The following is a 26113-nucleotide window of genomic DNA, read 5'->3' as shown; positions in this document are numbered from 1 at the left end:
CACAAAAATAAAAAAATAAAAACTAAATTCACGGTTCAAGCAGATGGCCCATCCGTTGGTACATAGAAAATTATCGCCTATAAACAAAGTACCGCTTTTGTGTTATTAATTTATTTTTATATTATTATGTGTTATATACCCTATTTATAACTTACCTATATGTATTTGGGTGACGCCCTGGCCGATGTGTTTGAAGAAAGAGCTCCTCGCGTGCTCACCAGCGAAAGTGTGAAGCAACTGATGCGTAGCTAACGAAAACACCTGCACCAATAAACATGGTTAGTGTGAAATTGTGACACGCAAATTAATACATAGGCATCGTCATATATGTACTTCGAACTAAAATTTTCAATGTCAAGACGGCAATACAAAGTTCTGTCGTGCGCCCACTTGGTGGTCTATTAACGTTTTCCTTCCTTACGCATTAATATAATATAATACGAGTCTATCGCCAAAAGGTGGATTATATGAATGAAGATGTGGTAACCTAGACGAGACATAGCAGTTTGTTTAATACAATCAGCTTTTTAACGGCATAGTTTAGAAACGCTAAATGGTTCAGCGGTTCGTTGTTAGCGGAAACATCCCGATAGACACGACAAGTAACTGAATTAACACGAGAGAGAGAGAGAGAGAGAGACAGAGAGAAACACAGAGACAGATAGAGACAGAGAGAAAGAGAGTGACGAAATACCTTAATATCACCGTCTGCGGCACCGATTGCATAGTAATCCTCCCTAGGTGAGAGCGAAACGCACTTAATAGGTGCGTGGTGTGCGTTCAGTTTGTGACGCGGCGCGCGCGCACGCAAGTCCCATACTAGTACATCACCGCGACGTCCGCAAGATACAAGCGCACCCGCTTGACCCGCCCACGCTATACACGCTGCACCACCTTCGTGACACGTCCACGCTGCGGAGTACAAGCAAAGCTTAGCAAACTGGCTTTCCTCGAGGTAATTTTGAACCCTGCTATGCTGTTTTATCATTTCAATCAATTTATGCCAGTCTGTTTGTTCCGGCTAGTCTTCAAAACAGGTGGGATACAAAACAATATTTTATGACATTTATTTTGGCCTGTTACAAGGTAATGGCAACTATACGTAACACAAGATGTTGTTTAATATACAGAACGTGCATATCATACATTTAATATTAAAATATTATAAATAAAATAACGTATTTTATTTATAATATTTGCGCTGCGCTGCTTAATAATAGCACGTTTCAATGTCGTCATATTGAACAATAATGCAACAACTGCGATGCGGTATTACAGTAATTTAAAATGTACTCACAAACCACTAAAGCTTTCTTTATGGGCATCAGTGTATCCCAAATGGCAACATTCTTACTCTCAGAGCTGTGACCAGCTGAAACAAAGACAATTTTCATTAAAACAAGAACAATAATTTATAATTTATTACTTCAGACATATATTTCTTTACCTGTGGCAACTAAACTACAGGAGCCTAGAAATACAAAGTCACTTATGCCTTTACTGTGGCATTGATGAGTCTGAAACAAAGGATAAAAGATAATTTTAATAAAGATAAATTATATGTATCTGGTAGGATAATTTCGATATATTCAAATTGATTTATCACCTAATATTAAAATTAAATTTTGAGGAAGCTCAGAGTAAAAGTTAGCCCTTGACAGCAATCTCATCCAATGGTAAGTGATGATGCAGTCTGAGATGGTAACGGGCTCACCTATGGCATTTATATTAAAACCCTAATCGGCTTCTCGACGCGCATCGCACCGAAACGCTAAATCGATTAGCGGCACGTCTTTGTCGATAGCGTGGCAAGCCACGACTAAAGCCTTTTACTTCCAGAAAAAAACCTAACTTGATCCGGTCGGGGATCGAAGTCAGGACCTCCGACTTCAAACCAAAGCGCTCACTGCTGCGTCAGGAAGGTTGCGGAAAAGAAATAAATTATTATGGTGACAATTCTGTAGTCCACAAATATTTATCTAACACAAGTCAATGAATGAATTAAATCGAGTTTTGTAACGTACAAAGAATGGTCTCGGAGAAGCGTGCGGCTGGTTTCCAGTGGCGGCGGACGGGTGCAGTTGCCACAGCGCGAGGTTGCCGTCAGCGTCAGACGCCGCGAACTTGTTGCCGTAGTCCGAGAAACGCACGCGCGTCACTTTAGCGAACGCACCCGGCGCCCGTGGCGACCACACGCAAGATCCATGGCCCCACTCCCACAGCTGAACCGATCCGTCTGCCCCTCCAGTCAGATCTAATGGGTGTAAAAGTTTGCGATATATTCAATTGTTTGTTACAAACTATGCGTCGTCAAAAGCTGTTTGCTCATCGTTTTTATTTTGTTGTGAAGTAAATTATTGGGTCTCAGCTAAAAATCTGCGTCGGATTTTATATGTGCTTATAATTCATGGCACATCTTTTCTTACTGGTCACAGTATTACATTATATTTCTATATTAATATAATAATAAACGGTTTGTAACACTAAACATTTATCAGATCCAACAAGAAGATTTAAAAAAAACTTTGTTAACAGTAAACATAAAGCATAACCTTTATTAACACGACACCGATCATCGTCAATTTTTGTTATGAAAGTAGTTAAAAGATGTTTTGTTCAAGGCTGGTAATACCATATTTTTTTTTATATCCAACCGTATATAGATGGAGTGACCAAAGATTACAGAAATTGATAAGGAAGAGTTAGTGGAAGGTAACAACGCCCAAGTCCTAAACCCCCTATTATTAAAAATAATGATTAAAAATAAGCATATCACTGAATGATACACAGATATAATATGTTACAACTATCAACAATGAACATTTACAAGATGCAATACATTCAGAATATAATGCAAACTCTAAACACTAGTTTTACTTCTTAACACTGTAACACCTATACACATTTAACATATATTTCAATATATCTCTATTCATAAGAATATTTAATATATCTCTATACTGAACACAGTATTAAGATGTTTAAAATATATATTTCACCCGTTTCAGACATATACTTACACAACGGTTGTGATGGATGAGCGGCCATTCGTTTGATATTGTCAATTTTGTGTTTGAGTACCTGAATAAAAATGTATCATAAAACAAAATCTCTTTATAAACCTCAGTAAAGAATAAACACAATAATTTTGAAAATATATAAAAATAATACAAATAGAAAACATACAACTTATGTCCAAAATAAATATATAAGCATCAAAAAGCATATTTATGGATATTTTGTTTAAAATAAATAACGATTTTCAAAAAACATGAAAGCCACTTAGCACACATATATAAAACAGCAAGCGCCTAGTTAAACAAACAAAGCTTTGCATGTGTACCGTTAACACGATTTGTTTTTTTTTCTAACATTAAAAAAACAAGTATCTATAAAAAAAAAGAAACCATCAAACATTTGAGGACCTAATAATGTCTACGATGAGATGCGAAAATAAAACAAGAATGATCGAAACCAAAAAAGGTAAAGAAACCGATGGTACTGGAGAGTGAACGAAAAAATTTAATAGTTACTCCACAAAACAAAATAAAAGAAAATAAATTTCCTCGAATGAAGACCGTGAACTGTGTTAACACTGCCAAATCGAAACACTCAACTAAATAAGGTGCGCCTCGGATATAGGATCAAACAAATCGCAATAAAATCGATGGATCGCTATGGTGCATTTGGATATAGGAAACTGAATTTCAGGTACAACAGGTTAGGATAAAGGATAAAACAAATTGTAATAACATTAAAAGGTGCGTCACGAGGGGAGTTTCCTTTTGAGGGGATTATTGAAGGAATGCATGGGGGAAGGGAGGTTACGGCAATCACTGACCGGTTTCATTAGAAGCTTGGAGCGATGCAGCACCAGGCGACAGTATTTGGCGTCGTGGCAACCCGGGAACTGCAGGCCCTTCACCTGCGGCCAACATTCGGTTACGCGCATACATCTTACACTCGCCCTGTCATTCTCTTAGAGAACAGTACCAAACTAGTGCCTTCATGTGTCACTTAATATTCAAAAACCTATTACACTGACGCTACAACAGAACATACACTCGTGATACTTTATTCCCGTTCATACAATGTATTCTTCAATAGTATATATAAATATAATATGTAAGTAAATATAAGTTATAACAGATTATTAGTAAGTTAGAAATATAAGCGAAGCGCGTAGGCGGCACGCAACAATATCACTTTTTAAAATACACAAAACCCAACACAATTCCGACTGCCCTACACCTACTACGAATGAGTGAATGTAATACAATAATATATACGGTGTCTTTTTCATCATGTTACATCGGTAGCAGCTAAAATCTATTATCCAATCTAAGAAATATTAACGCAATAATCATAATGTTTACTTTCTGTATTCTGTATTCTGTTATTCATAGTGGAAATACTTTGACGAACACACTTTTGAAGCAGCATCAATACTTAAAAAGTTCAAAAAACATAAAAATAAAATTTAAAATTAAAAATAAGAAAAAATTTAGTACTATTATTTGTTAAAATGAATGACAGCACGTTGAAGTTTCACCGCGTTACTCGCGTTCTCTTTAGGGTGTTTCTGAATACACCGATTTTGTTTTACTATTACATTTTTAAAAATTTATTTGTCGTTTACCAATGACTAGTAGTTATTGGATATATTATATATTAAGTCACCGTTGTAAGACAAAAATGAAGTCACCGTTTATACATATAAAAAATAATCATTTTCTTTGAGACAAGTAGCCCGGTTTATAGAAGTTTAAGTTTGCAAAGATCACGTACGTAGCCTAGAAGCGCTACGAGGCAATTGTCGTATTCAAAATATTTTATTAATCTAAATAGAGAAAGTCATTCACTCATTCTGAAAGGCAATAATTGTTAGTGAATTTTGTACACGTACTGTAACAACGTACGCATCGTGGCCAGTTGAATTTGTATGGCTTGTCTGTCGCTCGTGCTGTGGATTTTATTTCATCAGTTTTTAAATTCTTGGCCTGGATTACGTTTTCTATTTTTGAAATGGTTATTAGCCAATGTATTATATACAGAAAAGAAGAAAAACAGCCGAACACTGATACCCCAGTTAAGCGCACCTCAAATGTTAAGTTATAAATTAAGCTATCATTAATAGGTACTTCTTTTCAGTAAATAAGAGATTATAAAGATTCATAGTTATTTAAAAAGGTGCGTTAAAAACTGTTTCAGCACTTTGGCGGAATTGTCATAAAATATATTATAAAATTAATCGTGTAATCGTTAAGTTTATCAATCGATAGAGCAATTACGGCAATTGTAGGTTATGAGAAGTTAGTTTAACACTCAGACATTAGTTATTAATCAAACATTAGTAGGATGAGACTTAGTTGGCGGCAAGCCCAGACTAGCCAAGTTTCAGTTTACCATGTAATCGTGAGACCCATTTAAGTTAAACGAGTACTTAAATCGCTAACGAATTTGACACCACTAGGATAAATTAAAATTAACCTTTGAATGCAATTCGTATAAAATTCCCAGTTTGAATGATAGTTAATATACTTACCACACTAGCACCGCGCCCCGTCTGTCCTGCCATGCCCACTGGAGCTTGCGGTGCATTGGGGTTTAGTGGCGAACTGTTGCCGGTACCAGGAACCGAACCATTGTTTGGTCTACAACAATGTACATACAAAGGCTTTATTTATTTATAAGCTTTTCCCTCTAGAAAACCACCGGCGTGTAATATAAAAGCATAAGAGCCGCGCAGATGCAGCTTGACGAGACGGCTCGGCTGCCGTCGAGTGCACACGTTTGCACCGGCGCTCGGGTCCGCTAGTTCGGTTTCGCGCGACTGCCTACCGAACACACTGCGTCCAGCGGCGGCGCTCGGAACTACACGCCTTTCCTCTTCGATTGGGTTCCCGGTCTGCCACCAGCGGCAAGCCCCGGGGACCGGGTCGGTGGGGTTGGCGTGCCGGCACCGCAGCTCGGACCGCGCCTAGGCAGCTCCGCCCCGCTACACGCACCGCGTCCCGCGTACCGCGTCCCGCGTACCGCGTCCCGCGTACCGCGCCCCGCGTTGAGCCCCTGCGCTCCGCACCCCCCGCGTCCCGCGTCGAGCCCCCGCGCTCCGCACCCCCCGCGTCCCGCGTCGAGCCCCCGCGCTCCGCACCCCCCGCGTTCCGCGTCGAGCGCCCTGCGCTCCGCACCGCCGCGTTTCGCGTCGAGCCTCTAGCTCCGCGACCCGCAACCCCTACGTGCCTTCGGCTAGTGGCCTTCGGCCATGCCGCCACCGGCACCCAACCCACCGCCGCTACCGCAGCGGCGCGCTACCCGCCCACGCGCCATAAGGCGCAGAGTGTTCGTGCGGAACACCGCCGCCGCGCTCGAGGTCGGCCTGGACGCAATCATAGCGACCGGCCAGGCCACCCTTGCTACCCGCACCACCAAGGCCCACGGTGCTGGGCCCTCCTCCGGAGCGGGAGACGAAGCTTTTTCCGCAAGCCCGCTCTCACTGTCGCCGGCGCCGTCTCGGCAGGCGACACCGACTCCCAAGGCCCCAGCTGACGTCCCTCCCAACACAGGGACTGGAACCGCTGCTGCTGCGTCCACGGTGATGCAGACCAGGCCCGCAGCACCAGTGCCGTACCCGCGCTCACCGCGATTCGCCGCCGTGCAGGCGGACATCGCCGTGGGACGATTTCCGTCCCCGCCACAACGGGGACCCAGGATCACGCCGCCTAACATGCCTGCGCTATCGCCGAGCTCGCCGATGGACGCCTCAGCGTCCCCGAGCCCGACGTATGCTGCCCGGACTCGGCAGGCCGCCGGTGCGGTCCCCGCCCGCGCCACCAACGTCGCTGCAAGCGCTACCACAACCGCTGCTGCTGCCCCTGCCGCAACTATAGATATCGGAGGGGCACCGAAACCTGCAGCCAAATACCCTCCACTAATAGTGGAGGCGTTGCCGGATTGGCCGTACCACTTCCGGGAGCTGAAGAGGCTCCTGGGACACACGCCAAACGGACGCCCCTATGGCAAGGGCGTCCGTTTTATACCGAAGTCGGACCAGGAGTTCCGCCTCATCCAGCGGTACCTGACCCAGCTGGAGGGCGCTAGCGGAATCTCCTGGTTCTGCTATTCCTTACCAGCGGAGAGGAGCCTCAAAGTGGCGATCCGCGGCTTGCCGGCCGACACGGATCCGGCACTTGTGGAGCAGGAGCTGCGCGAGCTCGGCTACATGCCTGAGCACGTGCGCGCAATCCCCGCCCGCCCAGGAAGACCGGGCTGCCTAATGTACGCGCAGCTGCAGCGTACACCGGACCTTACCCCGGGCATATATGAGGTGCGCGAGCTCCTCTGTATGCCCGGCGTGATTATCGAGGCATGGCGCGGCAGGAAGGGGCCCGCGCAATGCCACCGCTGCCAACAGTTCCGGCACTCCTCCCACAACTGCCACAGGCCTATTGCCTGTGTAAGATGTGGGGGAAGTCACCCAGCCCGGGACTGCCCTCGTCCACTGGAGGAGCCGCCGACGTGCGCCAACTGTGGGGAGGCGCACACGGCGAATAACGCAGCCTGTGCGGTATTCCGAAAGGAGGCCCGCAACCGCCGAGCTGGCACGACTGCGCGCACTTCCACAGTTGCGCGCGCCACCACTGCTGCCACCCTTAGAGGAGAAGCAGATGCACCCGGCTCGCTGACGGTCGCTGCTAACCAGCCGGGACAGCAGCAGGGCCGTAAGCGACGCCGCAAGCGTGGCGGCAAGCGCGCTAAAGCGCGCAAGCAGAGCGCGCCACCTACAACGGCGCCTCCCAAAACGACATCCTCCGTGACGGTGCAGCCTCCAGTGCAGCTCGCCGGACCGTCCAAGCCCACCGTGGTCGCTGCCCCCGAAAGGGGGACGAAGGCGAAGCGAGTGGGAGCACTGGACCCAAGGACGACCCGCGTCATCGGTGCCCTGAACCAGGTCCTGATGGCGATCCAGGAGCAGCGTGACCCAGTCCCGCTTATCCTGGCTTGCATTATGGAGCTCTGCACTGGTTGAGCTCCATATCACCTTCTGGAACGCCGATGGGCTTTCGAAGCACAAAGCCCATCTTCTCAAGGACCTGCTTTCTCAGCGTCGAGTGGACATCGGCCTGATCAACGAGACTCACCTCAGACCAGTAGACAAGTTGAAGATTCCCGGATACTTTGTCTACCGGGAGGACCACACCTCGCCGATCGGGACTGCTTATCGGGGATTAGCAGTCTTGGTACGTCGGAACATCATCCACCAGCTGCTGCCAGTACCTCAATTGCAGACGTCGTACGCCTTAGGCGTGGAGATCTGCATCGACCGCCAACCAACCCGTGTGTTCGCGTTCTACAAGCCGCCGACCAATCGACTCGCAGTCGCTGATGTCCGCACCTTGCTGGACTCGCCGCTGCCCACGATTATCGCCGGCGACTTCAACGCGAAGCACACGGCTTGGAACTCCGTCTCCGTGAGTCTGGATGGCAGACGCCTCCTCGACGATGCAGACCGCCACGGCTACGAAGTGCTCGGACCAGAGGTCCCGACGCACTACCCGTACTGTGCAGCACACATGCCGGACGTCATCGACATTGCAGTAACGCGCGGCCTCGCCGCAGCGCCATCGATTGACGTCCTGGATGATCACCTCATTTCCGACCACCAAGCAGTCCTCTTGACGCTGAGAAATGCACCGACGACCCACCTGCCTTCTCCGAAACATCGCCAGGACTGGCGGGTTTTCGCCACATACATGGCAGAGAACTCGCCGTCCTTCCGAGTGGAGAGCCCTGCCGATGTTGAACGTCTCGCCACAGACCTCAGCGCGACAATGTCCGCCGCGCTTCGAGAGTCCAGACGCCACTCGGCAACCGCTCACAGACCACCCGCGCTCCCGGCCTACATCCGAGCGATGATTGAGGAGAAGAGGAAGCTGCGCAGGCAATGGCAATCCCAGCGGTGCCCGAACATGAGGTCGCGGCTCAACGCTCTGGCGGCCAAGATCTCGGATGCACTGGAAACAGTTGCAACCGAGTCGTGGCATACCGTCATCGAGCGAGCCGGCGACGACTGTCCTGGCATCCACCGCCTCTGCCGCCGTCTCTCCGGGAAGCCTACTCCGATTAGGCCCCTCATGGCTAGTGACGGTACCCCCCGTTACCGAGCCGAGGACCGAGCGGAGATCTTTGCTGACTTCCTGGAGACGCAGTTCACACCGAATCCGACTGCTGATGTACAGCACGAAGCAACCATCGAGCAGCACTTGAAGGCCTACTTCGAGCTGCCGATAGCCCCCGCAGAAGACCCCGTAGTGTTCTCCCCAGGACAAGTCCACAGGATGATTCGCCGAACTAAACTGCGCAAAGCCCCCGGCTCTGACCGAGTCACCAATGAAGCCCTGCGCCACCTACCCCCGCGAGCAATCGCGACGCTGGCGCGACTCTTCAACGGCATCCTCCGTACCGGGCACTTCCCATCAGCGTGGAAGCTCGGCCGGATCATCCTGATCCCCAAAGCGGGGAAGAACACGATGCAGCCTGGGAGTTATCGTCCCATCACGCTGCTGTCGACGACCTCAAAGGTCTTCGAGAAGTTGCTTCTGCTGTACATCACGCCCCACCTTCAGCCACGCGACGAACAGTTCGGTTTCCGTGCCGAACACTCAACCACGCTCCAAGTTACCAGGGTACTGCACCACCTCGCTTCCGCCAGAAACAAGCGAGAGCACACTATTGCAGTCTTCCTGGACATGGAGAAGGCGTTCGATCGCGTCTGGCATGCCGGCCTCATCTACAAGCTGTCCACGTCGACTATTCCCCGTAGAATAGTCAAGACTGTGGGCACCTTCTTGCAAGACAGACGTTTTCAAGTGGCGGTTGAAGACGCGCTGTCCACGGAACGCCCCATCAGAGCCGGTGTGCCCCAGGGAAGCTGCCTGTCGCCCGTCTGCTATGGCAGATACACGGACGACATTCCAGTCGCAGACGGCGCTATGCTCGCGCTGTATGCAGACGACGCAGCCTTCGTCACGACGTCGCTCACGGGCCCACACGCTGCAATAAAGATGCAGCGAGCACTGGACGCACTTCCCACTTGGCTGAAGGACTGGCGACTTAAAGTCAACGTGGCCAAAACTCAGGCGATCTCCATCGGACGGTCAGCAAAGACCCATGCACCCCCTCCGGTCTCGCTTCTGGGAGAAACCGTCGATTGGTCCCCCACGGCCAAATACCTGGGGGTCACGATCGACAGGGGTCTCTCGATGCGAAACCATGTGAGGAACGTGGTCGCGCAATCGCGCACCGCACGCTACCTCCTCCGTCCCATGTTGGCATCCCACCTGCCTCTCCGTGCGAAGCTGTCCATCTATAAGATGTACGTTCGCACGCGACTCACGTACGCGGCCCCAGCGTGGTACGCGCTGGTCAGCGAGACGGGCCGCAAGTCGCTGCGAGCGCAACAAGCTTTAGCGCTCCGCACCATTTCCCGAGCACCACGCTTCGTACGGAACCAGGTCATCGCCAGGGACCTGTGCATGGAGAGCCTGGATGAATTCATCCACCGCCTGAGTGCCTCGATGTTCGCACGCGCCGATGGAGCGCGAACCCAACACCTGAGGGGCATCGCGCCATACCATCGGCGCCCGCCGGACGCCAGAGGCCTGCCACGTGACCTCCTGGACATTTAACGCTTCCTCGCCGCTGGCTGACGGGCGCTTGCCAACTCACATTGGCAAGCTCGACCTCGCTGAGCGGCGGGCGCAAGCTCCCCCACGGACATGCTAAGTCGCCGCAACACCGCTGATCGCCGCGTCACAACGCAGGCTTGATCGCGCTGCCGCGACTTTTTCCCCGGACTTGACACCGCGGACCCAACGGTCCCACCAAGTGACCCGTCTGTAGTTGCAGACGGCGTTGCGACCACCGAAAAGGGCCATCGCCCTGAGCGGTTACCCCGAGCCCCATTTGGGACTCCGAGGAAGAAGAATAGGAGATGCAGCTTACTCATTATCGTAAACTCCACTCCCGAAACGCCGTGGTCTCGCTAAACTTTAATTTTACAATATCTCCTTTCTGAAGTAGAGTCCGAATAACATCCTTTAAAGGTCAAAGTTTATCTACATGAGGTAGGCTTATTAAATATTTACTAGTTTTTGTAAGGATTAATATTCTATGCCTAATAATGACGATTGAAAATCACATTTAGATAGCTATTGATATGCTTCGAGGACTCTTTAGATTTACTAAAGAGTTTTTTGTATTATCTACTGTGCAAGACTTCATAAAATCGGGTAAGTACTTTTGAGTCTATCCATTACATACGAAAAAATAGGACTTGGCACGTCAGTTATTTCAGTAAAAAAAGGAATGTTATAATTTTACTTACTTATCATGATGCTGTATAAGCAGGAACCCGGTATCTGGTAGCGATGCGGGGTCAGCCGATAAAGCCAACAAATCAACTTCGCATTCATCTTCAGCCCAGCAAGCGCCGCCCTTCAGTAATAATGATACATCCATTTCTTGCACTTCACGCGCCGTCGCTACCGCTAAGAGACCTCCACCGACCTAAAAAATAATATTACATCATAAGTATTTACATGGTACTAGAAATTAAGGAAAAAAAAAATAGATCCGCAAGAGAATACTACTAGAATTATAGTACAATCATTTCTAATTATAATGAGTATCGGTTTATTACCTACATTTTTACAGATAAATTTTACTATTTATTAAAACTAATCACTCTCCTACACTCAACTTATACTAGAATATTCAAGAAACAACGTAAAAGAAATGAAGCGGGACAGATTAATTTTCCTATTAAATATACCGATTTTTTTATCAATTCGAATGACATTCATCCTTTACGCACATCTGTGTAATTTCAGAAAGCAGCCCAGGACGCGTACTACAAAAAAGAATTTTAGTTTATCAAGAAATGACAAATATTTTTTTAATTTGAACTATACTGCTTTAAGCGATGGTAGTAAGCCCCCGGAGGAGGGAGGGAGAGAAGAATTTAAATAGACCATTCAGATTTAATATAAACTACGAGAAAAACAGAAGATAGAGTTAAGAGTGATTTTGGAGTAAAATTAAAACTTCTCGTTTACTGCCCCGCGAATCTCAGCAGACATCGACAGTACTCCACGGCAAGACTTACGTAAGGCCATTAATAACTTGAGTTAAAATGCTTACTCTGTTAAGACAAAATGCGGCGATAGAGTCCTGTTCCTTGTGGATAATCCTCACAGGGCTATGTAGGTCGTCGTCCTGTACGCGCGTCTGATGTGGAATGCAACCAGCTCGGCCGTCCGCGTGAACCTCCGCAGACATGGACTGTGTTCGACGCCGTGAGAATACTGCTCTTATGAACACTTCCTGTAGTGTTAAAAATGTAATTTGTTAATTCTAGGTCTTCTTGAACTAACTCTTAAAAAGGTTTAGGTAATGGGATTAGCTGTACATGTGGTGGGACATCCAAATACAGAAGATAAGATAAAAAATTTAACAAAAAAAGGAAAAAAAGGAAAAAAGCAAGTACTGAATTTCTTGCCGGCTCTTCTCAGTAAAATCTGATTTCCGAACCGAAGTATTTCAGTTTTAAGTGCTTATAAAGTAGGCCTACTTAAAATAAGTGATTTGTTTTTGAATTTTGAATCTCGTGGCAGTTGACTAAGAACAAGAACTTAGTTAATGTTGTATTTCTTAAAGAGAATAATATACCACAAAATAGAACATGACATATACTTGAATTGTTTGGAACTATATATACAATTCAATTACATGATCAGAATTATGTTCCATACAATTTATGACTTACCTGCACAAGCTCTTGTCGGACCAAGAAGTTCCACAGCCGGCGAGCCGGTGCTGCGCTGTACAGTGCCGAATTGAACGGCGTGTTATGTTTTTCTAACAAACATCTGAAAATAAAATACATGTGGTAGCATTCTTGTTTTCAAGATGATACTCATAATAAGTAGAACAATTTGTCCCACAAAACAAACAAACTACACCATCCTATTAAGTAGGTCGGACGGAAATAAGTTAGTAAGTAGAGGTAGAGCTATTTGAAACAGTTCGTCCGGTGAAGTACTACTTTTTTATGTTTATACACGACCGCTTGACTGTAATCACAACCGATGGCAAGCGATGATGCTGCCTAAGGTGGAGCGCGCTTGCCTAGAAGATGTCTATTCATTCACTCTTGAGAAGGGCATTACAGATCCTTGCGTTGCAAATCAGAAACGAAGATGCAAAGCCCTTCGTACGCGTCCATAGTTTATTAACTACGTAGGGTTAAAAGGTTAGGGGGGCTCAATTCTGCTGCAAAGCAGCATTGTTGCAATGCTGTGTTCCTGTCTGAAAGGTGTGGGATGTAATTAAAGGCATATGAGGCTTAATACCAACGCCTCCGATTGATGGGTACAGGACATGTTGCAGGACGAGTTCCAACAATGCCCTGCAAGGTGTTGCTCCGTTTATAGGCAATTATTAGCCCTTAGCCCGTCAAAAAAATAAATAATTACCTGGCAAAAACAAGTTTAGATATTGTTTTGAAAACCAACTTCAGGGCGAACAAGTAGTGCAATCTGCATAACCCGCACGATTAAAAAATAAATTTATAATATGTTATCTCATCGATGTCATGCTGTCTCATTTGAAAGGTATTCGCATCTCACTGTGCGAAAGAGATAGCACGACATCGGCAGCCTTTAATAAATCTGTTCTTCAATGTCGTTGATTATACCCACACTATATTAAAGCTGACTTAAATACGTTACCTATATTTATTAATGGGTGGTCCGGACGTCTGCTGGTCAGGGAAACATCCAGGAATGTAATTAGAAGGCGGTGCTCGCGATTCCAATGTTTCAGTGAGCTGTTGCTGCCATTGTTCGACACGGCGGAGCGCACCGTGCACTGTGGGGCTTGTTGTTGCTAATTCTATAGACAATGTATAGAAATTTTTGCTATAAGGTATGATGACAGTAACAACCAATCGCTAAAATATTGTTTTTATCTAATGATGCATGATTTTTGTATTATGAAACACGTATTTTTATTTCAATTCTAAGTTATATTGGTTTTTATTTTTCGCAATTACACAGGAAAAACGAATGACGTCACATCTATAGAAACTAATTTTGAACCGCTTGAACTTCAACAATCTCTTCACTTGTTATATGTTTATACTGAGTACTTTGTGATTCCGATAATCTTTAGCTATGAAAAAAGCGCATAACTGTAAATTGCATATGACGTTACGAGTGCTGCCATGACACCAGGCGAGCTTTTTACAAGAAATCATTTTTATTTTTATATGCAACTAGCCGTTTCCCGCCCGCTTCGCTAGGCGAATTGAAAAAGGAAATAAATTACATTTTATGTTTCAAATTTTTATTATTCTCCTTTATTTTATTTTTGTATGAACATAAATAGGCCCCGCGGATAGAACTGTAAGCATCGATATTGTTTAGACTTACTCAAATTCCAAATTCCATCGATTTAGCCTGTATCTTTCATCCAGGTGATTTTACTCACTAATATTCATTGTAACTTTCAATGTGCAATCATTAAAACATTTCCGTGCCTTTCTTCCAAAAATTAATAATAATTGACATGAAGAAAAAAATTTGAAATGAGCATTGAAAGTTTAAGTTAAAGTCATTGCAAGTCTCATATGTGAAGTTGAAATCTGTCTAGGTTGGTATCCGTATCCGTGACATCAATTTTTTATAGAAAATTAATTGTGCATGCTTTTTATGAATTCTATTGGAATAAGTAACTAAATTTCTTTTCCACATCTCATGTGCTTGGAAAATGTATTCATTTTAATCTGTTACATTTCCGCGATCCCGCAATAAAAGAATTCGTCGGTTATGTAATCTGCAAAAGTAAAATGAATGTAAAACTCTTAGTCCGTTGATTGGATAGCTACATGTAAAGTTAAGTTTTTGAAACCTCTCAATGACTTTTTCTCCGCTGCCAAAAAGACGATTGTTGTAAGAAAATACACGAAGATCCCCACCAAATTTGGAGTCTGTAGAAGTTACAGGTTAGAAATAAAAATTTTAGATTTTAACACCCACCCCCGCAATTCCTGTCGGAAGTAGACTTTATTGAAATCCATTTTGAGATGTTCTTTATGTGAATAATAAAAGATTCCTACCATATTTAGAATTTTTAGAAGCTATATTTCGAAATTGAATTTTTTTATTGTTAACACCCACCCCCGCGAACCTTATTGGAGGTGATTCATTGTAAAATCCGCTCGAAGATCATTTTTATATTACATATAGAACACTCTCACTAAATTTGGAGTCTATAGGAGCTATCGCTTGGAAATTGAAAATTTTCATTGTTAACGCCCCCGCAATCTTCTTTGGGGTGGGATATCGTAAAATTTGTTCATAAATCATTTTTACATCACTTATAGAAAATTCCTACAAAATTTGGAGCTTGTAGGAGCTCTGGAAAATTAAAAATATTAATTGTTAATACCCACCCCCGCAACCCCCTGTGGGGTGAGCTATCGTAAAATTCGTTCATAGCCTATTTCTACACCTCTTACAGAAGATTCCTACCAAATTTGAAGTCTATAGAAGCTATAGTTTAAAAACGGGAATTGTTCATTGTTAACGCCCCCGCAATCCCCTTTGGGGAATGAATTTCTTAAAATCTATTCATAGCTGACCTCTACATAGCAAAAGTAATATTCCTACCAAGTTTCACGTTTCTAAGTCTTATGGTTCCCGAGATTTCGTGGTGAGTGACTATATAGATGGGAATTCTTCGATTATCATCGAAATTTTTAACTTTTTATCGGGCTTTTTTTAAAATTTTCTTACATACAAAACTTTCTCCTGACAATTCTGAAGATAAAAAAAGCCCAATTGGTCCAGCCGTTCTCCACTACCGTGAGTAGATTCTTAGCTGAATGTAAAAAATCATAATCCGTTTAATACACTCTGTTGAAATCCATGAAAATAAAAGAATCAAGAGAAAATGCTTATCTTTTGTATTTATTAGCGGGATAAATGTTCATAAAAGTAAAACAGCAATAAAAAAATGAAGGAATGTTGGAATTCAAAAAATAGATAGCCATAAACCATCTAGGAAAAATTTCGCATCGAATGGTGGTAGTTTCATGTCGATACGATCAGTGGTTTAGGCGTGATTGAGCCTCAAACGAAGACCATTTTCATTATATATATATATAGATTTACATCCACAAACCCTTTAATTGTTACAAAAATAAGATATTATTTGGATATAATAGATACTTTCGAACATCAAAGGGCAGTTTAGAGAGTCATTCTGGGATCTAATAGCGGTGACCGTCGCCACGCTATCTTATATTACGATATACCCGTATATTACGTTATGTAACCGTACGTAAGTATTTTCTTGTTTGAAATTTCTCAATTTAAAGAATCCGTTCTTCGTCCGTCGTATGAACTTTGTATGAACATGAACTATCATAAAACGTATACCGACTCGAACTGACATAGTGTTGAGGACAAAAGAGATATTAAACAAGAGATTTTTGCGGGGGAGACACTCGTATACACATAGACACGGTTTATTTTTGTTTATAGAAAAATACTTTGGATTTGATTTGAATAAACAGAATAGAATAGAAAATCCTCATTAGTAAAACTCAGTACAATAATATAATGCTTTGGAATGCTGATTCATACACTAGGGAAGCCCGTATCTTAGGGGCCAGTGCCTAAGATACGGGACAGGAACATGTAGAGTAGCTTGTAGAAACGTGTCCAGCAGATTATGTTATTTACCTGACATCTCTATGCCGCAGAGCTGCAGGAAGTGTTGTAACTTGTGCTGCGCGAGACGTAATACGGCAACCCGCATCACGTACCACGAGTAAGAGTCCGGCTCGGAGTGTTCCATGTTGGCTCCTTTAGGTCGTTTCTCAGTCCTAAGGGCAACCGATCACGCGATTTATAAAGTGAAACAATAATTTGCTATATCAACGTATGGGCCTTCACTTAAAAAAGTTTTATTTTAAAACGTTTGACATAACTTTGTGACGGCCGATTGGCGCAGTTTGCAGCGACCCTGCTTTCTGAGCCCAAGGCCGTGAGTTCAATTCCCACTACTGGAAAATGTTTGTGTGATGAGCATGAATGTATATAATGTAGTACATAGTAGTATTTATGTGTATAATTCATAAAAATATTCATCAGGCATCTTAGTACCCATAACACAAGCTACGCTTATTTTGGGGCTAGATGTCGATGTGTGTATTGTTGTAGTATATTTATTTATTAGTTAACTTGACGTCCTCATAACAAGGATTAAAATTCTGTAACAAAACAATATTCTAATAATGTTTAATGATAGCTTTAATGATGATAGTAGTACACAGGCCCCTGTACACAGGCCCCTGTACACAGTATAAACTCGCAATGTGATTGCTTTTGAATTTCTGTTTAAACCTTCTGCTTTGAGTAGATTACCCGAAATAAATAAGCAATTTATTTTTACCATTGGGTACGAATATTTGATTTATTAAGTACAATCGTGCCAATTCCGTTGTACACAAATCTCAAAAGTAATCTAAACCAACCAATCTAACAGCAGTGCCATCCCTTTCATTGCATACTATGTGGAAAGGGTTCGCCCTTCAATTGAAATTAAAGATTTGTGTTCAACAGAATTGCTACCGCCATTTATTTCCCAAATGCCTTTATTTTCACGTTTCGTATGACAAAGAATAAATACGCTTTGCCTAAGATTTGTAGAATTGACTTCGTATTGTATCCGTCTTATTTTACAGCTTAAATTTATCCAGCCCTCTTGGCAGAATATTTGTTAAATTAAAATTAGTTGTGCATTAGGGATTCAAAACAAAGTAAAATTAGATAAATTCTACTTTGATACTTCAGTGTTTCTATGCACAAAAATAAATAAAATTAATCTATTGGCTTGTTGGAGAAGGAAATCATGGTTAGGGTTTCGTTTTGTGGAATTCGGAAATATGTGTAAAGAGAAACTGTACCTAGTTGTTGATGTATCAAAGATATCGTCGTCGTCTTCAGCTTCGCTTGCACTTTCTTCCGCATCTTCCCCACCGGATTCCGCAGAATCATAATCGTTATTATCGGGATCTTGTTCCGGTGTTGGCTACAAAGAAATGTCAATCATGTCTTATAAAATGTTAGTCGACTGTAGGCATATTGGAAAGATGGCGGTCGAGACAGCTAAATATTCTAATCTGAACTCCAGGAAGACAATCGGGAATAAGGCTGACAGTTCCTCCATTTAAAGGATATCGGCAGTAATAAAGTGTAAATTCACTTGTCTATGGCCTCACATTTCTTTAAATACGAGAGAAAACATAAAACATCCTTATTATGTGACGATATAACTAGACATTTTTTCACTAGATTAGACTCGTCTAGTCTTTCAAGTTAAGACTTTCAACCGACCATAATTAAGTTCATTTATAAATTTTATTCACGGCAATTTCCCTAATAAGAAACAATGTTTTTTTAATCTGTAATCAATAATAGTGACATAAACGCTGCTGTAATTAATCAGCAGATCAGCGTTTAATAATAATAATAAAGCTTTCTTTATAATGAAATAAATAAAGATTTATTATTATTTAACGCTGCTGTAAAGATAAATTATAAGTTTTAACTTACCTTAGTAAGCAGGAAGGTCAATATGCTGCAGTGGGGTGGCACAAACTGTTCTCTGTAAGTTGGTCGTCCCTCTTGAATATTCTTATGTGGTGCCGTAGGGCTCAAGCCTAGCAGTCGCATATGCAGCAATGCCCTTTTTTCCCTTAACGACGACCAAACAGATGTGCCCTCAGTACGTTCAACGAGTTTCGGCTGTTCATAAAATTTGAATATCAGGTTAAAATTCGATACGACGTTATCTTACATTGCATTAGTATCATATACATTGCTTTAAACAATATCATGAGGTAAGGCTATTCTTCTACGTAATTCAAAATGAATTGAGTTTCTTAACATAAATACTAAGTAGATTTATCTAAGATATTAAGTTAGAATTCAAGAGGAGGATGGGAAGTTAATATAAGACTTATCACAACATGAAAATAAATATAAATGCAAAGTTTGAAATTAACTGTCCTAGTTTGTAACTCCATTTATATACAATAAAAAGCTGAACGGAAATTTTTGCTTCCAAAAGAAACGTCTCTGTAATTTCAATTGGACTAAGCCGCTTGAACACTCTTCTTTTCTGTTGATACCTCGTTTAAGGTTTTTTGTGACATGATCCAGATAATGCATCATTATAATGCATCAAAAACGAAATCTAGTTAATAATATTAACCTGTGGCTGAGCAGGCGCTGTGGTAAGCAATCTTCTAACACCTCCTCCGAACAGTTTTGCGTGGGCCTTATTATCGGTCACATGTGCGGCTAATCTGTACAGCAAATGAGCGTCTCTTGCCGCTAGCGCCCAGCCCAGTAACGCTAAATAAACTCCGCAGTAAGCCTCCGCTAGAAGCACCGGTAATCTCGGAGCTTCTTCTTCTTCTGCGGCGCGGAGGGCTAATCCACGTAATGCCGACACACCTGATAGTTCAGAAATTTCAAACTTACGATTATGTACTCGAAATAAATAAAGAAACACTTCAGCAAAAGTAACTATTAGGAACCATGTAAATTTAGCAAATAATTAACTTTTCAAAACTAACTAACGACATAAAATAATGAACTGTACAAACGAACATACTGGGGCTATTATACGATAGGTGGAGTGGTTTCAGAAAGCTAGACTGGGTCATTAATAAGAAAATGAGTTTATACTTGAGTTTCGTTTTAGTTATAGAACTTTTTAGTTTTGCTTTGTTCAAAAGTGACTGAAATAAAATAAACTGTAACAAACGTACCAGGCCATTTGTTGGGTGGAGTGGTCACAGAAAGTTCTTCAGTGGAATATCTTCGCGGTCTTATTAACAGATTAGTTGTACCAGGGGTTTCGGCGATCATGCTACAAACAAGAAACATGTTATTTTTCTAAATAATAATACAGAATTGATGTAACTTATTATTATTTAAAAGATGATATATGAAATCGTCGATATAGAATTAAAATCTTTCAGTACCCCTAGATAAACTTGGATTCGTTATAAAAAATTTATACCGCTGTAATAATCATAGCGAAATGTATTGCCTACAACCTAATCAACCCGAGTATCATAGATTTCATCACAGATGACAGTTAGATCGAGGATTTTAACGTGATCTTTTGAAAACAAGATGTAAAACTACATTGTCCTAGGAAATAAACCCAAGAATTTTAATTGAATTGGTACTAGTTGTAGCTTACCCATCGTGATGCTGCGCATGTTTCAAACTAAAGGTGTCAGAGTCACAGAGACTCTGGTAGATGCATGCGGACAGCGCAACTGCTAGCTCTCGTAAAGTATGCAGTAATCGAGTGGCCGAACCTCCAGGTATTCCTAATTCACCCAGAGTGCCGAGCATATCGTGTGCTACGGACTGAAATAGAGATTTGTAAATTATTAAAAAAATTGTTACAGATCATCATATTCTATAAATGTTCCATCGAGAGAGAGCACAACATATGCAGCAGGAAGATTTCATAAAACAAAACATTCAAATAATCAAAAACGAGTTACATAAAGAATTTAGGGTATGTAGTTCTTAGGTTGAATGCAGTTTCACACCAATGATCCCAAACAGAGGCCATTTGCCGGCCGATTGGCGCAGTTTGCAGCGAGCCTGCTTTCTGATTCCAAGGGTTGGGGTTCGATTCCCACAACTGAAAAATGTTTGTGATGAGCATGAATGTTTTTCAGTGTCTGGGTGTTTATATGTATATTCTAATTATTTATGTATATTATTCATTAAAATATTCATTAGTCATCTTAGTACCCAGTAATCTAACCCAGTACTCAGTAAGGTGGCGATGTGTGTATTGTCGTAGTATATTTATTTATTTATTTATTTATTTTTAAAATAAGGGAGAAACTTTTAGGTTAGACCATGCTGCTCAAATAACGTCAATTATTATTATCACAAGCTAGTGACTATAACCAGGACCGGTGGCTTAACATACTGAGGCACAGATTCGATTTCTGGAGGCAAAATCAAAAAAATTAGTTGGAGTTAACACAACATTAACATACCCTGCACAAAGTTAGGCCTATCCTAACAGAGATAATAGTTCCAAGTCTATTGAAGTTGTGAGATTTGTGTACCAGTATCTCACAAATAAATGAGACACAACCAATAAGTGTTGTTAATCAGCTGTGTTATTTCGCTGATACCAGGTTGCAAAAGACAGTAAGGAAATCGCTCAAAGTAAAAATGTTAGCTTGTTAATCCACAGGACAGAATGTGGAGAACATCTTAAAATAGACCGCAAAAAGGTGTACCAGTTGAAATCATTGTAAATCTTTGTATGAAATTAATACCTGCAAATGTCTGACGGGATCCGCGACGACAGTATTGTTTGTAGCGACTGCTGCGGCCAGCAGTGGTAGTGTAGTCGGGAAGGGAAGTGGCGACAACAATTGCTGATGCTGTTTATCCTGTCCCAACTCTTGAAGCAGCAGTACTAGTTCCATGCGGACGGAGGCCAGACCACCGCCACCCGCGCCGTGTAGCGAGCAGTATGACAAGAGCGTTCGGAGGAGCGTCTCGTTTGCTATAGGCAAAAGTCATTTTCGTTAGAGCTAGTACTTAGTAGCTATTATGGAAAGCACTTTGAAGCGTTTAAGTGTTGCACGTTGCAAATTACACACTAAAGTAAAACGTACAAACGCAAACGTCATATTTGTCCGAGAACGCGCTTTTATATCTAAGGCAAACGTACACATATTCGCGATGAATTTTAGCCCACATACCGTTTTGTACCTTTGAGACACTAGCTACGGCTCAAAGGGCACTAGCTTGGCTAGAGATGATGCTACGGTTGGCTACGGTTTTAGTACAAATTCAGGATAGTATTCTTTTGAACTGAGGACAGATGGTCTGCACGGCACTTAGTACGTACCTTTCAGCCACTTTTTTCTTCGCACCGCCCTCTGAACTTTGGCTTCAAAGTCTGCCTTCTCCCTGATGAGTAGTTGATGTAGCGTGGGTTTCTCTGGTAATGGTGGCGCTTCCCCATCAGCACAAATAAGTTCACCCCCCGAAGCTGCGCCTGGCGCTGATACGTAACCGCAAAGACGTCTGAGAGCTTCCACTTCTCGTTCTAGCCAGATATATAGCTGATATCTGAGATGACCGCCTGCAAAACAATTCGATTAAGAGACCATCCAAAAACATTTTTTTAACTTTCAGGGTAGAATACAAGACGCGGATGGCACCGAATCGGCGGTTCTGCCTCGAAAAAATTGTATTCCAGAAGTCTATTTCAATGTAGAAAGTTTGGTCTTTGAAGTTCATATCCATATGACAGGCGGGATGACTTCGGATTAGAATAGATTATGTTCTTAGTACTAACGTATTGTATTAAATATATATAAAAATCATGACATTAAGATTAGACATTTTGTATTAGATAGGTAACAACATTAAAACGTACCATCAACTTCGAACCCTGTAGCTAAAGTACTGAGTTCTTCCATCAATATTTTCAGACAGGCTACGAACTTAAGTTGTTGCGCCATGATATCTACTGTAGGGCCTTCCTCTTCTTTTTCGGTCTCCGGTGGACCTTGGACTTCAGGGTCTGCAGGTTTGTCCATTTTCATTTCCAACGGAGGCGTAGAAGCTCCCGAACCAGAAGACCTATAAATTCATACCGAATCTTAACTTTATATCGAGAATTTCATCCGTTCTTAAAAAAATCCATAATAGTCAGTTTAAGCTGATACCACCATCAATCTAGGCAAGTGCAGCACACGCACGAACTCTAGGCGCTAAGAAAAGCATTTGGCACGGGAAAGTGTAGATTTGGCTTTATTATTGTAATAAAGACAAACTAAAACTTACTTCTCTTCATCATCGTCCCATTTTAGGACAAGTTCGTCATCCTGAGCGGTGCTTACAGGCGCACCCCAATCTACAGTTGATGAGTTCCAATCCAAATTTTCTTCTTGCTCTGTTAGTTAAAAAAAATAATTTTGATAAAATTGATGTTTAATCATTTCATATATACAAATGTTAAAAAAACAATAAACAATTTATTATTGCGGTATCGTGAATGATGTATGTTTTAAAATCATAATAATAACATTCAAATACAAATAAACTTAATCAACGATAATTTTATAATAACATAAATATACATAAAATAAATATTTGAAAGATACTTAGTCAACGAAGCATTTCAGGGAGCCGGATATAATTTTATACAGTCCGCATACGCTACTAAGTCAAGCAGAGATATACATTTGTTGTCAAACAAATGTTGTACAATTTGATTACAGCGTGGCGGAAAATTGATTTTATGAACGGCCCCTGAGTTAGCAAAGCAAAGTTAGCCAAAAACCAAAACAAATAAAGACACAGCGACGTACAAACGGACGTGAATTTGTCGTACTTTTGACTGTCGTGTCTTCGATCAGTTGTCCTGTGTGAATGACGGTCTCGTCGACGGACGGGGCTGACACGGGCGCCTGACGAACTTTCTCTTCCCGGACTCGCGCTGGGAGCTTCGAGAGGACCTCCAGTGCTAACGCTGGGCAGCCGGCTTTGAAGTGACCGTGGGCCGTTTGGAAGTACAGACGTCGTTCTAGTCGAGTTATCCCTTCTTCTGGATCTTGTTGGAGAAGAGCTAGCGTACCACCCTAAAAATATTTAATTACATATAAAATCGATAAGAAAGATTCGCAGTATAAACGTTACGCTAGAGTTCTAATAAATATAACGGTCAAAAAGATTTTAAGGTATCATTTGAGGCGCTCTGCCCCATCGCTTTTCGAACGGGAAAGTTACCCAGCTCTTTTTCAAACTTTTTAATGCGAAAAGGTTATAACAACCACTCACTTGACTGGGCATATTGTGTCGCTTAAGCCGCGGATGCGTGCGTAGATACACGTAGAAGTTAAATACACTCGGCATTGGCTCATTATCACGGGCCGCGTGCAATCTTCCCGCATTACTGAGCAGAGTATCTAACGACTCTCCGTAGCGCTTCAGTTCCCATAATGCCATCGATCGGACAAACGGATCAGGATGCGCGTGCTCTAAGTCCACTTCGCCATCTTCAGTTTCACCACTAAAAAAATCTTCACGTCAATGTTTTTTTGTTACGTTTCTTTCTACTAAGTATAGTAGGGTTCCTTTGAATTAAGATCTACAATTTCTTAATTTGCTATTTACGGAGTATAAAGTTTTCAAAAAAATAAGTATTATTAGAGCCAAATAAAATGCACATTTCAATAAGTCGATAAAAATTATGTCACGGTCATTCCGAGAGATAATTTTTATTTAAAGTCAGGTAATTTGAGTAAAATATCATGACACCTTATTTAAGCGGCATAACTCACCCTAATATTTCATCCATGAGTAACTTCTTCAAACTATTTGGTAAAGAGTTGTCCGATTCATATAAACGCGCAACCACCATAGCCAGCTGTAGATCTCCTAATCGTGTAATGAGTACCTGAAATAAGAATAAAGTACTAACACTAACTAATCTGGATAAAAACGATCCATATGATTTAGGTAATATATACCTCGAGTGCGTCTTTTAGGGCACCGCCCAATAAGAAGAAAGCGGCTGCGTGTTCGAAACGTTGTCTTCCAAGAAGAACGAAGGCGTTTTTCAACGCCGCTTTTCGCCATCTATCTTCGGCAAAGTCATTTGAGAAAAACTGTAAACAAAACAGTCACTCTTGAAAACTATTTAAGGTTGCTAAAAAAGGCATCATATAGTGATTACATTTTATGATTAATTACGTACTGATGTCATCTTATCATCGCGGTTGGATCGGAACAACCCCCATAGTAGCGTCTTCTTCTTCATAGCGAGGTAGTAGAGAGCGGCGTCCATAGGATCTTGTTTTGCCATATACGACGCACGCGCCAACCGCTCAACGCATATACGCAAGAGATCGCCACGTATCCACCAACCAACACCTAGGGACAAATATAAACTAATTATAAATTACATTTATTAGGGGACGCTGAGCGTATTTATGTATTTTCAAAACTTTATTTATCTGCATATATATATTTCTATAAACATGCATCTCTTAGAGAAGTTTCAAATAATCAATTGATGTGATTCATCATCATCAATCCAATATGATCTTTTTAATGTTTATGCGTGATTGAGGATTTTTGCCGATCCAAACATCTTGACAAACTCTCATATTATAATATCACATAATTGATTCAAGTATTGAAATTTCACTTACCCAATTCCCTCATAGTTGACCACTTAGGTTGACCCTTAGCATATCCAGGCACTAGGTTCAGGAGTTGCTCATGAGTCTCAGAATGAAAAGCCCATACCAGATTACAAGTACCAACGCCTGTACGTTGCAACGAGGCGCGCTGGGCAATCGGAAGGCAACGCAATAGATATCCGTAATGCTTCATAGCTAGCAGGAATCTTAATCCACAGTCGTCTAAAGAATCTGCAATAAATCTTGAATGGATAAGAACATTATATTGATAAAAACAAAGAAACTAATTGCGTGCAGTTAAAAAATTGAATTTTAACTTAATATTAAATATGTTCTACTAATTTCAAAAAGCAATAGTTTTGAGACGATAGTTACATGTTTTCAAAATTCATGGCGCAATTCTTTATGGCACGGAACGTTAAGAATTTATTAGCCATTGAGGCAGATACACAATTTTAAACCACTGCTAGAAATATTTATAAATGTAACATATGAATCATCCTTTTGAAGGAAAAAATAACAAAATAGTTTACCTGGTAGAATCTCTTGTCCAGTTCCTTGCGTAACATCAACTCGAGCGTTGGACGCAAGTCGCTCTGCAAAGTCTGCATCACAAGTTGATACGGTATCGGCCAAAGCCAACAAATGCATTTGGTCTAGTGAACTCAGTCCAGGAAGGTGAGTGTGTGTTAATAACCGGGAAAGAATTCGACCTGGTGAGACAAAAAAAATATAAGGATATTGTTCAGCAGAATATTGTTAATCAAT

At 42.2% G+C, this 26113-nt stretch overlaps 1 protein-coding gene across 3 annotated transcripts in view; it reads right to left on the bottom strand.

Annotated features, from left to right (window-relative positions):
• Positions 1-26113, bottom strand: part of LOC120632614 (dmX-like protein 2) — a 67184-nt gene that overhangs the window by 4552 nt on the left and 36519 nt on the right. For 2 of the 3 annotated variants that reach the window (XM_039902545.1, XM_039902546.1), the window contains exons 32-60: positions 25879-26058; positions 25355-25576; positions 24898-25073; positions 24671-24808; positions 24482-24597; positions 23979-24210; positions 23533-23779; positions 22983-23091; positions 22573-22778; positions 22039-22275; positions 21458-21690; positions 20347-20519; positions 19907-20007; positions 19345-19589; positions 18684-18875; positions 18035-18159; positions 16809-16951; positions 13791-13953; positions 12827-12929; positions 12202-12384; positions 11387-11568; positions 5546-5654; positions 3842-3925; positions 3021-3081; positions 2025-2254; positions 1448-1517; positions 1298-1372; positions 695-912; positions 156-261 (exon numbers count right to left, since the gene is read on the bottom strand). In XM_039902545.1, coding sequence (XP_039758479.1) covers positions 156-261; positions 695-912; positions 1298-1372; positions 1448-1517; positions 2025-2254; positions 3021-3081; positions 3842-3925; positions 5546-5654; positions 11387-11568; positions 12202-12384; positions 12827-12929; positions 13791-13953; positions 16809-16951; positions 18035-18159; positions 18684-18875; positions 19345-19589; positions 19907-20007; positions 20347-20519; positions 21458-21690; positions 22039-22275; positions 22573-22778; positions 22983-23091; positions 23533-23779; positions 23979-24210; positions 24482-24597; positions 24671-24808; positions 24898-25073; positions 25355-25576; positions 25879-26058 — 4659 coding nt within the window. The remainder of the gene's footprint in view (positions 1-155; positions 262-694; positions 913-1297; positions 1373-1447; positions 1518-2024; positions 2255-3020; positions 3082-3841; positions 3926-5545; positions 5655-11386; positions 11569-12201; positions 12385-12826; positions 12930-13790; positions 13954-16808; positions 16952-18034; positions 18160-18683; positions 18876-19344; positions 19590-19906; positions 20008-20346; positions 20520-21457; positions 21691-22038; positions 22276-22572; positions 22779-22982; positions 23092-23532; positions 23780-23978; positions 24211-24481; positions 24598-24670; positions 24809-24897; positions 25074-25354; positions 25577-25878; positions 26059-26113) is intronic. The other variant, XM_039902547.1, reaches the window with a different exon arrangement.

The sequence above is a fragment of the Pararge aegeria genome, chromosome 20 (genome assembly GCF_905163445.1).
Source record: "Pararge aegeria chromosome 20, ilParAegt1.1, whole genome shotgun sequence".
NCBI lineage: Eukaryota > Metazoa > Arthropoda > Insecta > Lepidoptera > Nymphalidae > Pararge > Pararge aegeria.
The sequence above is the reverse complement of the archived record's forward strand: the minus strand, read 5'-3'. Positions and strand labels throughout refer to the sequence as shown.